This window comes from Saccopteryx leptura, chromosome 6 (assembly GCF_036850995.1).
Source record: "Saccopteryx leptura isolate mSacLep1 chromosome 6, mSacLep1_pri_phased_curated, whole genome shotgun sequence".
Taxonomy (NCBI): domain Eukaryota; kingdom Metazoa; phylum Chordata; class Mammalia; order Chiroptera; family Emballonuridae; genus Saccopteryx; species Saccopteryx leptura.
In genome coordinates, this window is record NC_089508.1 from 54,914,635 (window position 1) to 54,928,337 (window position 13,703).

The window sequence follows — 13,703 nt, forward strand, 5'->3', positions numbered from 1 at the left end:
CCATCCATGTTGTCATAAATGATACTACGTCATCATTTCTTATGGCTGAGTAGTATTCTATAGTATATATGTACCACATCTTCTTTATCCAATCATCTATTGAAGGGCATTTTGGTTCTTTCCATGTCTTGGCCACCATAAGCAATGCTACGATGAACATGGGGCTGCATGTGTCTTTATGTACCAATGTTTTCATTAAACCATCAGCTAACGGAAGAATATTTTTAATTCTGATCAAGTAATGGGTCCAGGGACCCTTCTTGGTCTTATATAGCAATGGAAATACCTTTGGCACCCTGGTATTAAAAACTGCTTATTTGAATGTATTGTACAATGATAGCCTTTCCCATCCTTTATTAGTTCCCTTTGACACTATCGTACCAGTTTAGTTCTCCAGTAGGGATTGTGAAAGAAATAGAAATCTCACAAGTTGTGCTTTCTTTATATCTACCAGTACTGATGCAGCTATCTCATTTTTATTTTTGTGTCCCCCATTCTGTACCTCATTTCCCCTCTGCTTTCAGGTGAAGGTCTCCCACAGGTGTATTACTTTGGACCATGTGGGAAATACAATGCCATGGTGCTGGAGCTCCTCGGCCCTAGCTTGGAGGACTTGTTTGACCTTTGTGACCGAACTTTTACTTTGAAGACTGTGTTAATGATAGCCATCCAGTTGGTAAGTTGGCATTGCTGTTCTGCAAAAGGATAGTCACATCCTTTCCCCCCCCCCTTTACACACACACACACACACACACACACACACACACACACACACCTTTTTGTCCCTTCTGGCGATTTACCAGGTGTAGTGACACCTAGTGAATGCACACTCATAGGCTTGATGGCATTCTAGGAAGCTGGCTGGGGCTAAAAGGGCTAACCCAGAGGAGTTGCGTTCCATTGGCCCTTTGCTCTATTTTAAGAATTTGCACCTCAGAACAATACCCTATCCTTATCTGAAATGGAAACATATAATTTAGGTTAGGGAGAAAGACAAAGATTAGGTGAAATACAAGTGCAAATAATTTCTTAGATGTTTTATTTATAGGTTTTAAGCACATGACTTTAAGGTTTTATCATATCCTCTGTCGTCCCTTAGTGTCACATCCAAGAAGAGATTGGATATGTAACCTACTGCCCTAATAATCAGATTCTGAAATTATATGAGCATGAACCTGCCATAGTTCTCTGACCTTCAGTTTTCACAGAGATGGACACAGCTGAAGAGGCGTCTCTCTTGGCTCCTACCAAGTTACATACCACTACCAGTTTAAGGAATAGTTAAGATGGTTCCTTTGAGAAGTTTGGGTCCTTGGCCAGTGGCTTAGTACGGAGAGTATCATCCTGGAGTATGGACATCCCAGGTTCAATTCCCAGTTAGGCCACACAGGAGAAGCAACCATCTGCTTCTTCTCCGCCTTCTCTGCCTCTTCCCCTCCTGCAGCCAGTGGCTTGATTGGTTCGATCATGGCCTTGGGCGCTGAGGATAGCTCTGTTGGAGCCCATTGGTCTCAGGTGCTAATAATAGCTCGGTACTTGAGCATCAGCCCCTGATGAGGTTGTTGGGTGGATCTCGGTCAGAGTGCATACAGGAGTCTGCCTCACTGTTTCCCCTCCTCTCTCCTAAAAAAATAAAAATAAAGAAGTTTGTCAGCCCTTCAGGGGAACATGCAAATTCATCTTTATTGATTGAGATGGTGATGGTTTCCTCCACTTTACAGCAAAAATTTGGAAATGTTGGAAAATTGACTTTGAGTCCAAAATTCAAATGTCTAAGCTTCCCTTTCTATACTAAGTAGAAAAGCTTTGTAGATAGAAATGAACTTAATGAAATTTCAAATAATTTTATTATTGTTTGGGGCTATTTTTATTTTTACATATAAACTGCACCTTTACCTTTCTACTAATTAGCTCTGTGATACCAGTCCAGTAGTAACTTCTCTGGGCCTCACTTCCTTTATTTCTGCAACTAAGAGAGCTAGGTTGGGAGTCCTGTTCAACTGATAGGAAGGTCTGTGCAGGAGGTGAATATGGCAGTGGCACTGTCTTCAGTGGCTGCCAATATATTTTGATATCCTGGGAAAACATACTTTTTTTTTAAAGATTTTATTTATTGATTTTACAGAGAGAGGAGGGGAGAGAGCAAGAAGTATCAAGTCATAGTTGCTTCACTTTAGTTGTACATTGATTGCTTGTTGTATGTGCCTTGACCGGGCAAGCCCAGGGTTTTGAACCGGAGACCTCAGCATTCCAAGTCAATGCTTAATCCACCATTCCACCACAGGTCATGCTGGAAAAAAAATACTTCTTGCCTCTCAAATGCTTGCTTTCGGAAACAGCATAAAAACACCTAACTCTACTCATCATTTGCTAATTTTAACATTATGAGGTTTAGCTGAACTGTATTATCCCACTAATTTATCTTGTTACTTGTTATGTGTATATTATACTGATCACAAAAATTAGGAGATATTTCAAAATGAATATGAAGCAAAAAGTATCCCCTAATTTTTGTGAGCAGTATAGTATCAGAAAACATTTTCTAGTGTGCAAGAGTAAAGTGACTCTTGGTAGTGAAGAAGAAATGTTTTATTTTCATTTCAGCAATTAAAACCTTGGTCTGATTAAGAAAAAAATATTGGTGTATTTTTTCAGTAACTTTCTTTAGAGTATTTCCATCATTGTGTTTTCTCTTTTAGCTTTCTCGAATGGAACACGTACACTCAAAGAATCTCATTTACCGAGATGTCAAGCCAGAGAACTTCCTGATTGGCCGACAGGGCAATAAGAAAGAGCATGTTATACACATTATAGACTTTGGACTGGCCAAGGAATACATTGACCCTGAAACCAAAAAACATATACCTTATAGGGAACACAAAAGTTTAACTGGAACTGCAAGATATATGTCTATCAACACGCATCTTGGCAAAGGTGTGTTTATTTTCTACTCCATGAGAAGGGCAGGTTTTTAAAATGTTTTAGTCCAATAACACTTTGTCACCATTGTGCATTTTAACTTGTGATTTTTTTTTATTGCTTTACAAGGTAAGTGATTTTTATACTTGAGAACTTAAGATGGTACATTAATGACTTTCCTGAGTTCCTGTTGACAACTTAAGGATTTTAATTCTTTATATAATCGCCCCTAAAGAACATGGGTTTAACTTCACAGATCCACTTATATCAGTTTTTTTCTTTTTCTTTTTTTTTTTTTGACAGAGGCAGAGAAAGAGAGAGAAAGGGACAAATAGGGACAGACAGACAGAAAGGGAGAGAGATGAGAAGCATCAGTTCTTTGTTGCGGCATCTTAGTTCATTGATTGCTTTCTCATATGTGCCTAGACCAGTGGGAGGGGGGGCTACAGCAGAGCGAGTGACCCCTGCTCAAGCCAGCAAACCTTTGGGCTCAATCAAGCCAGCAACCCCATGCTCAAGCTGAATGAGCCTACACTCAAACCAGCAACCTCAGGGTTTTGAACCTGGGTCCATCACTATCCACTACGCCACTGCCTGTTCAGGCTTGGTTTTTCTTTTTTTAGGATGAATTCTACAGTGTGTCCGTAAAGTCATGGTGCACTTTTGACTGGTCACAGGAAAGCAACAAAAGACGACAAAAATGTGAAATCTGCACCAAATAAAAGGAAAACCCTCCCAGTTTCTGTAGGATGATGTGGCAGCATGTGCGCATGCGCAGATGATGACGTAACACCATGTATACAGTGGAGCAGCCCACAGCCATGCCAGTTGAGTTGTGGACAGTACAGAGGAAAGTTCTATGACTCGCTAAATTCGAATCCGTGACCAAAGTGCAACGTGAATATTGGCGCGTTTATAAGGAAGCGCCACCACATAGGAATAACATTACTCAGTGGGATAAGCAGTTGAAGGAAACCGGCAGTTTGGTGAAGAAACCCCGTTCTGGTAGGCCATCAGTCAGTGATGGAGGCTATACGGGATAGCTACCTAAGGAGCCCTAAAAAATCTGTGCATGAGCCCACATCGAACTGCACTGAATAGGTATGAAACTGGGAGAGTTTTCCTTTTATTTGGTGCAGATTTCACATTTCTATCTTTTGTTGCTTTCCTGTGACTGGTCAAAAGTGCACCATGACTTTACGGACACACTGTATAAATGTGTTTTCTTGATGATTTTCTTTTCTGTAGCTTATTTTATTAAGAATACAGTATATAATACATATAACATAAATACTTGTTAATCAGCCCTGGCCGGTTGGCTCAGCGGTAGAGCGTCGGCCTGGCGTGCAGGGGACCCGGGTTCAATTCCTGGCCAGGGCACATAGGAGAAGCGCCCATTTGCTTCTCCACCCCCCCCCCTTTCTCTCTGTCTCTCTCTTCCCCTCCCGCAGCCGAGGCTCCATTGGAGCAAAGATGGCCCAGGCACTGGGGATGGCTCCTTGGCCTCTGCCCCAGGCGCTAGAGTGGCTCTGGTCACGGCAGAGCGACCCCTGGAGGGGCAGAGCATCGCCCCCTGGTGAGCAGAGCATCGCCCCTGGTGGGCGTGCCGGGTGGATCCCGGTCGGGCGCATGCGGGAGTCTGTCTGACTGTCTCTCCCCGTTTCCAGCTTCAGAAAAATACAAAAAAAAAAAAAAAATACTTGTTAATCAACTATTTATGTTATCAGTAACGCTTCCAGTCAACAGTAGACTAGTAGTTAAATTTTTAGGACTCAAAAGTTCTGTGGATTTTTTACTGCAGGCAGTCAGCACCCCTAAGCCCCATCTTGTTCTAGAATCAACTGTATTGTTTCCAAATGCTTAGTTTCTTAGCAGTATGAATAATTGAATTAGTGTATTAGGGTGATAGCATTTGAGTAGGTGTAATGATGAGTTTGATCCAGATGATCTTATATATGACATCAGGCTGGTATCTGCTTTGGGGTAAAGTGCTTCATTAAACATGAACTTGGCTTTTGTTCACTGTGCATAATTCCATGAATAATTCTTTAAGGAAGAGTCTATGTCTTATTCAGTGAAAATATATTTGCTTTTCCATGAGCCTGGCATTTTATTCAGGATAGACAGTTTTCAGAAATATTGCAAAAAGCTTCAATCAAGGTAAAAGACCTTTATTGTGAGAGTAACTAGTCCATGGGAAAGTATCTGTGAGAGAAGCCTAAAGAACAGTAAAAGGCCAAATAGAGCCCAGGGCCCCTCTTAGGCTTCTCCTAAAAGCTTCCATTTTTATCTGTTTTATTTATTGATCTTTCATGGAAGATTCTATTTGAAGAAAAAGTTTCAAGGTAATTGAAAAAATATGTTTGAAAATAACTGCCATGGACTATAGGTATATAAATGGAATATTATCAGGTTTCATAATCTTAGACATAGCTAATTAATCAGGTATTTAAATAGTAATGAACTCTTGTACACTAATAAGTATTTTAAAGACTAAGATAAATAGCTACAAAGTTGCCTCATTGAGTAAACTGCAAGATACTCAGATGGATGAATTAGTATTAGTGAAGAGTAAACATGACATTACAAAGTAGTGTGATACAATTTGAGTTGAAGTCATGAATGCTGTCAGAATTTTTCAGTAGCCACATGGAAATCCTCACTTAACTAAATGTATTACTTTAAAATTGAAGTAGAAGGTTCTCTGCTACTTATTGGTGTCACTTTGAATAAGTTACTTTGTCTCCCTGAAATTTATCTGTAAAATAATAATATTTCACAAGAATGTTTTGAAGATTGAACAGGTAATACATATAACACAGGTCTCTCGCACAGTACTCAATATTCTCTTTTTCCTTCTTTTTACAAGGAGGCAAGACTGTGTTGTAAATAGTAAAGTCATAACTGCTTGGTTTAACTGACAGATTATAGAAATTGTTGTTCTAGTGCCTGCTTCAGCAATTTTGAGTTCAGACTCTTTTTCTTCTTGTCAGAAAAGGCAAGAACAGACAAGGGGCTGGAGTGGCCATGTGTTATGTTTGTATATAAGGTACTGTATAATGCAGGGGTCCCCAAACTTTTTACACAGGGGGCCAGTTTACTGTCCCTCAGACCGTTGGAAGGCCGGACTATAAAAAAAAACTATGAACAAATCCCCATGCACACTGCACATATCTTATTTTAAAGTAAAGAAACAAAACAGGAACAAATACAATATTTAAAATAAATAACAAGTAAATTTAAATCAACAAACTGACCAGTATTTCAATGGGAACTATGGGCCTGCTTTTGGCTAATGAGATGGTCAATGTCTGGTTCCATATTTGTCACTGCTAGCCCTAACAAGTGATAGGACGCGCTTCCGGAGCTGTGACGCATATGTCCCATGTCACCGAAAGTAGTACTGTACGTGAGCGACACCGTACTTTACTCCTCTCACTGACCACCAATGAAAGAGGTGCCCCTTCCGGAAGTGTGGCGGGCCGGATAAATGGTCTCAGGGGGCCGCATGTGGCCCGCAGGTCGTAGTTTGGGGACCCCTGGTATAATGGTTAAGAAAAAGAGATAAAATCTTGGCTCTTTCATTTAAATCTATGTAATTTTAGTCCAATCTTTCTTCCTCAGCCTATTATCTGATCTATGAAGTGGGTATGATAATAGTGCTTTGTATCATAGGGTTCTGTGAAATAATGCATATAAAGTGTTTAGCATAGTGCCTGATATAATGGTACTTGTCACTTAACAAAATATTTTAAATATCTACTTTTGTCCGACTGGGTTTCTTCATCTCTTGGTGTAGCCATTTCCACTGGAACTTTTAGTTTATCACCTAACTTGGACTTCCTAGTTCCATAGTTTTTCAGGTCAGATCTAACTTGCCATCAAATTTTGTCCAGGTAGTTGAGAGATGCACTTTAAACTCTGGCCAGGGTCTCAAACCAAAGAGGTTTCCATAGGAACTCTCGTCCTATTAATTTTTAAGTATATAGCATCTTTTATATTGTAATGAGGAAAAAGGAAGCTGTATCTTCAAATGACTTAAGAGAGAATTGCCTATTAATTTTGTGAGGGAAGAGAATAAGGGAAGATACTTCCTAAACCTGACATTATCGCACAAGATTAGCCACCTTCCCCACTAAGCCCTGTTTAAAGTAGCCATTAAGTATTCTTTAACGGTTGATGTTAAGGTAAGAACACCGGATCACTCAGCTCCTTTTGCTACAACAAGATGTATTTGACCTAAAATCGGGCTCTGGCGCATGTAAACCAGCACATCTTTCTGATTGGTTGAAAGCAAGCCTTTATGGTATGGAAGAACTGTGTGTCCTACTGGTCTCATTGGTATTGAAACCTTTCTTCTTTAAAAATGAAAATATCTTGCATGAATAAACAAAGGAGTGTGGAAATACTAACTTGAATGAATATACAATGTATAATGTTCAAAGAAATACAGAAATAAAGCATGGCTCTGGTTTTCACTATATTTTTCATGAAAGGTCCTAATGGCTTAAATTATAGATTATTTTAGAGCTGGAAAAGGACTTTTCAGAATATATAAATCAGCCACTTACTTTTCAGATGAGGAAATTTTGGCCCAAAGTAGATGATGGATGTGGTCATGCTGAATTTCACATGGATTAAGTTGATGGAAAGAAGGGTCAAGATCTATTAATGACTTGATTCTAGAACCATTGTTTTTCCTTTGTTCCCATGTTTTATCCCATGTTCCACAGCTATTTTTCGTGGTTCTGAGTTTAAGAAAGTTATATTATTATTCCAATGGGCTTAAATGTTTGGTTTGTTTGTTTTTAATCTCGTTTTATAATAAGTGGGCTTTGCTGTGAGGAGAAAGAAGTTGGCCTTTTTTTCTTGTAAAGCTGAATAATATTGAAAATGTGGAGAGTTTCGTCCTCTAGTGCTCAACTAACTAAAGTGCAACCATTTGTCTAGTGAATTTTTTTTATTAGCAAGGGACCTCTTGTTACAGGAAGTGGATATAAAAATGGAGAGCTGCTGAGTAGGTGTGAGGTAGTGTGAGAAACTGCAGTGTGGTTTCTTTATCTGCTCTGATTTATGGGAGGCCTCAATTCACTCTGCTCTTCTTTCTTTTTAAATTTATCTTTAGATTCTGTTAACAAGCTCTGTTTTTTTGTCTAATAGCTTTTGTTTTCAATTACATATAAAATGTATTGCAAACTTCAGGCAAGCCGAGTAGATAAATGCTCCTGGTCTTGCTGTTTTATTTTATTCTTTTTAAGATCATTTCAATTGACGTGCATCAACTCAAATTTATTATCATATCAGGGTGCCTTTAGACGACCTTTGCAAAAACTTTCATACAGCAAATTAGAAAATTACCTCTTTTTTTGTTTTTCTATCCTGTAGAGTCCTATTCACTCTTTTTCATGTAAATTGCCCATAATTGGTGGCAGCAGTTAGACACCTTGTGCTTTGGTATTTTGAGTTAGCTAACTACCTTTGCTTGCCTCCCTGACTCTGTTGGGTTTTACTTCCTGCACAATGAAAACAGTCAAATTTAAGGTAACCCTTTAGTCTTGCTTCTGTAATTTGTTTTGATAAAGCCCTAAACTTGATTCTGAAAAATAAACACATAAAATGTCTGAGATAAATCATAATTGCCAATTATTGGAATCATAATTGGCAAATTGGCATGTACTAAATTAAGTCTGACAACCAGAGGTGGTATAGTATGTTTTCTGAGATGAAGTTACAATTTTTTATTAACTATTCTTCAGTTCTTTGTCATTTTAATCATTTCAGTTAAGAGAAAGAAAAATCCAAGAACTTGTTTTATAAGTTTCCAGAATGTAGCAATCCTGTTTTACATAAAGTGTACCTTAAAATTTTTAGGAAAAATCAATTTTTAAGGTGGTTATGAAACATGGTACAAATGGAATGAAGCTCAGAGATTATCGCTGATGTTCAATTATATCAAATTAAAATTTGATGTTAATTTTTTATTTTTATGATGAATAAAAAGCAGTAGGCATTTATGTCAGGCATTCTGCAGCTTGTGTCTTTGCAGGTCTTGCCAGAGTGGACAGTTTTAACAGCTTCAGCTGCTAATCTGCTGCTCAGTTCTCTGATGGTAACCAAGGATATTTGTAGCCCGTATACTGAAAATAACATTTCATTTAAATTATCTTATTTTCAGGAAGGTGACAGCATTGAGTGAGGGGTGGTTACTTACTGTTAAGTGATTTGAACTTTGTTTTAATTTAGGATTAGCTCTTTTCACTTGAAATTTACTTGCCAGTGACAGATCTAGGCAAAGGGAGGCACACATTGGTTGTTTTTTGTTTTATTTTTTTGGTTTTTGTCTTGATAAAACACTATCCCTGGTTTAGAGATACAAAGAATTAGTAAGCAGAACTTATCCAGAGCAGAAGAATTTCCGAATGGACTGCTTGGTTTTGAGCCCCTTTCTGCTTTAATAACTGCAAATGTCATGTGTGATTTGTCTTCCCTTTTAGAGCAAAGCCGGCGGGATGATTTGGAAGCCCTAGGCCATATGTTCATGTATTTCCTTCGAGGCAGCCTGCCCTGGCAAGGACTCAAGGTATCCTTGAAAGTGCTCAGTGGAGGGCTTTGTTTCAGTACTCAGCTGTTAACGAAGGGGTTGCCGACTTGATGTTTGCAAGAACAAAGGGGAAGATTGGCACAGAGGAGAAGCGAGGACCAGTTATATTAGTCTACATTGTAAATGGTCACCTGGGCTTCAGAAGCTCTGTCTTGCTCACATTTGTCTCCTTCCCCTTCTGAATCCTTCTTCCTTGTTTTTGGATTTTCCATAATCTCTTCGCTCCTTCCCTCCCAGCCTTGGCATTGCTGCTTTTCTCTCTGTCAGTACGCCTCCTCCACTACCATTATGTAGCAAGATGAATGTTCCTCATGTTATTGGGGACTTTCTGGAACAAATTGATGACAGCAGCTGCTATACTTTTACCAGCAAGGCCAGCAGGGTTGGTGTGTCCCTAAGGGGAACTGGGAAATATTTGTTCATCCTATATAGGCTGAGTGCTCACCTGAACAAATATAAAAGTCCAGGTTTAACATTGTTGTTTGAGTGTCTTATTGAATTAATGCCTATGCAGACAATATCCATTCCTTGTGAAACACATAGTCTTCATTTGGTAGGTGTCAGTACAGTACATTTGTTAATAATTACAGAGTCAGTACAGAGTTAATTGTTAATTATGAGTATAACCATTGTAATTATGTTGTGCCTCTGGCTACAGACTAGAAAATAGCAAGCTTCTAACCCATGCTAAGTCCCATTTGATGGTTAAATGTTATATATATTTTTGAGTAGTAATTAATATCAGCATGTTAGTATGGAAAGAAGCAATCAGTACCGTTGGGTAAACCTACACTCTCTACTCCCTCCAAAAGGGCAGAAAATTGATTTTGCTATGCTCTCTAGAACATTGTCACTTTGGGAAGGTTTTCTTTCCCCTTAACTTCCTCTCTCAACATTTCCCCTATGGTCTTCTCCTAGTCATATATATCTTCTCATTGATATTGACAGTTGTCAAGTGGAGTTTCACATTCTATTTGCTCATTATATAGCCAAACAATACATTCATATATATATATTATTAATTGCTTGAAATTTTCTCATGGTCCATGAAATACTTTAGTGATGATTGTGGATCTAAAATTTCTTCATCTTACTTTGGAACATTATTGCTTAAAGCTGGGTACAACAGGCTAACTAGAGCCTCAGGAGACTCCCTTGATACCACATTGTTGATCCAAGCTCCAGGAGCCCTCTGTCCATAGTTCTGAGCAAACCAGACTTGGCTGCTTTGAGCCACTGACATATATCAAACCAACCTATTAGTCATGCCTGTATCATAGATAACATTTTCCGCTCTGGAACCACATTGTGGAAGGCATTTTTTCTACTTCCTGTTCTTTCTAGTCAGAATCACAATAAATATTATAAAAAGCCATTTTTCTATCTGCCCCTAATTGGATTAGCAATATTTTTAAGCTTATCATAGAGCTAAGAAAGGGAAGGCTGAATCACTTTTGAACACCAGTGGCCATGGGAAATTATCTAAGCTGCTATAATTTTGAAAATACTGTGACATAATATTTTTATATTTTTATCCTACCCACTTGTCTCATTACATTTGATGGTGTTTATCTGAGACTACTAAATATATTTTCAAGTAAATGTTCTAGAACAGAGCAGATGTTTTGTGCATATCTAAATACATCATTTCTACTACATTTCTTATTTGTTAGTGTTATAAAAAAAATTGAGACTATCTAACAAATTCTGCCAGTTTGAGTACCTCTTTTCAAATAACTTTCGTTACTTTCTACAGGCTGATACATTAAAAGAAAGATATCAAAAAATTGGTGACACCAAAAGGAATACTCCCATTGAAGCTCTCTGTGAAAATTTTCCAGGTAAGGTGCTAAAAGGACACTCCAGCAAATGTGACTAAAGGTTTTAAGGTAGGTGAAGATCGTGACTTGGGATCTCTAAATAAAGGTGCTTTCCAGAAAACGTACGTTTTCTCCTATTGTTATTTAGACCAAGATAGGTTGTGTCACTTTTATTTATTCCATAAAGAATACACCAGTGTCAAATAGCCTGTACAGTTATCCTTGCCTGAACCAGAGCTTCTCCCCCATGAGAGGCATTCAGTTAATGAACATGGCCTTTCACCTCTTTCCTGACAGAGGAGATGGCAACTTACCTGCGATATGTCAGGAGATTAGACTTCTTTGAAAAACCTGACTATGAGTATTTACGGACCCTCTTCACAGACCTCTTTGAAAGGAAAGGCTACACCTTTGACTACACCTACGATTGGGTTGGGAGGCCTATTGTGAGTATCTTCTTTTTACTTATAACCTCTGACCAGAATTACCTCACCCCAGACTTTCTGCTCAAATCTGTAAGGGAAAAAGTCTCCTTTGACTGTAGAATTTACATTTACCAAACCTTTTCAGGCTGATGCCATAGATTGATCTTACTAGAATTAAGAAGTAGGAGTAACTTCATTTATATGGGTTTTTTGTTTGTTTTAAAGATTTTATTTATTTTAGAGAGGGGAGAGAGAGAGACAAGGGGGAAGGAGGCGGAAGTATCAACTCCCATATGTGCCTTGACCAGGCAAACCCAGGGTTTTGAACAGGCAATCTCAGTGTTTCCAGGTTGACACTTATCCATTGCACAACCACTGGTCAGGCCGTTTATATGTTTTTAAGATTATGACCAATATGTTCAAAGATACCGGAATTTATTTATTTATGTATGTATGTATGTATGTATGTATGTATTTTGCAAGAAACAGACAAACCAAGATAGGAAAGGAGAGAGATGAAAAGAATCAACTCATAGTTGTAGCACTTTAGTTGTTCATTGATTGCTTCTCATATGTGCCTTGACCAGGGGGGCTCCAGCCAAGCCAGTGACCCTATGCTCAAGCCGGCAAACTCAAGGTTTCAAACCTGGGCCCTCAGTGCCCTGGGTTAATGCTGTACCATCCACTGCCATCCAATGTATCACCACCTGGTCAAGCAGATACCAGAAAATTTAAGCCAGTTTTTTTTGTTTTTTTTTTTACAGGGACAGAGAGAGAGTTAGAGAGAGGGATAGATAGGGACAGACAGACAGGAATGGAGAGAGATGAGAAGCATCAATTACCAGTTTTTCGTTGCAACATCTTAGTTGTTCATTGACTGCTTTCTCATATGTGCTTTGACCGGGGGCCTTCAGCAGACCGAGTAACTCCTTGCTGGAGCCGGCGACCTTGGGTCCAAGCTGGTGAGCTTTTTGCTCAAGCCAGATGAGCCCATGCTCAAGCTGGCAACCTCGGGGTCTCGAACCTGAGTCCTTCCGCATCTCATTCCGACGCTCTATCCACTGCACCACCGCCTGGTCAGGCTAAGCCAGTTTTTAAAAAGAATTTTCATTTGAATGATCCAGAAGCTGTTGCTACATAGGCTGTTAAGGTGCTGATTTCTGTAGGACTGTAACCCAGCACCATAGGACATTTTTTAATTTGCTCTTTTGACCAGGGGTCACAGAGCCTGAGAGTATGCTAACAGACATCATTACAGGATGTTATTTTTATTTTCAAAGGTAAGCTACTCTTTAATGAATTGTTGAGTACCAGACTGCATCCTTTTTGCAGATAAGCAAACTCAGAAGACTTGAAACTGCCCTTGATGGCTTAAAATAATAATTACTACAGTTGTATGAATTTAAATGATGCTGTCCTTTGCCATTTGACTTTTTGGACCTGTCCTCCCCATTTGACTTTTTGTTATATTTTTTCAGCCTACTCCAGTAGGGTCAGTTCACGTAGATTCTGGTGCATCTGCAATTACTCGAGAAAGCCACACACATAGGGATCGGCCATCACAACAGCAGCCTCTACGAAATCAGGTATGTGCAGGGACCTTCATTGTTTCAGACATTACCTTTATTTGTGGCTAATGTTAACACTCAAGTTCTTCAGCTTCTCAGTTTAAATTTATATATTGAAATTAAACACAAACACCTTGCCAGTTTTAACTGGTTTGGTGTGGCATTCTGGCATCCATAGGGTTTGGTAATGGCACTGAGATGTAGTCAGCCTACATGAAGCAGGTGCCTTACATGAAGCATCCGCTCTTGAGACTCTGGGCCTGTTGTAATCTGTTGACTGAAAAGACCTGCTGGACATACAGGATGTATAGGCTAGCCCACTTTGGGTCTCATGGGAACTCCAGTATGTAGCTCTTGCCAGTCCTGGTTT

The 13,703-nt window shown here is 39.1% G+C and overlaps 1 protein-coding gene across 4 annotated transcripts in view; it reads left to right on the forward strand.

Moving 5' to 3' along the window:
* CSNK1G1 (casein kinase 1 gamma 1) overlaps nucleotides 1-13,703 on the forward strand; it is a 505,634-nt gene that overhangs the window by 442,390 nt on the left and 49,541 nt on the right. For 3 of the 4 annotated variants that reach the window (XM_066344164.1, XM_066344161.1, XM_066344165.1), the window contains 6 exons: nucleotides 525-676; nucleotides 2,700-2,934; nucleotides 9,414-9,499; nucleotides 11,277-11,361; nucleotides 11,638-11,786; nucleotides 13,244-13,351. In XM_066344164.1, the coding sequence (XP_066200261.1) occupies nucleotides 525-676; nucleotides 2,700-2,934; nucleotides 9,414-9,499; nucleotides 11,277-11,361; nucleotides 11,638-11,786; nucleotides 13,244-13,351 (815 nt within the window). The remainder of the gene's footprint in view (nucleotides 1-524; nucleotides 677-2,699; nucleotides 2,935-9,413; nucleotides 9,500-11,276; nucleotides 11,362-11,637; nucleotides 11,787-13,243; nucleotides 13,352-13,703) is intronic. The other variant, XM_066344166.1, reaches the window with a different exon arrangement.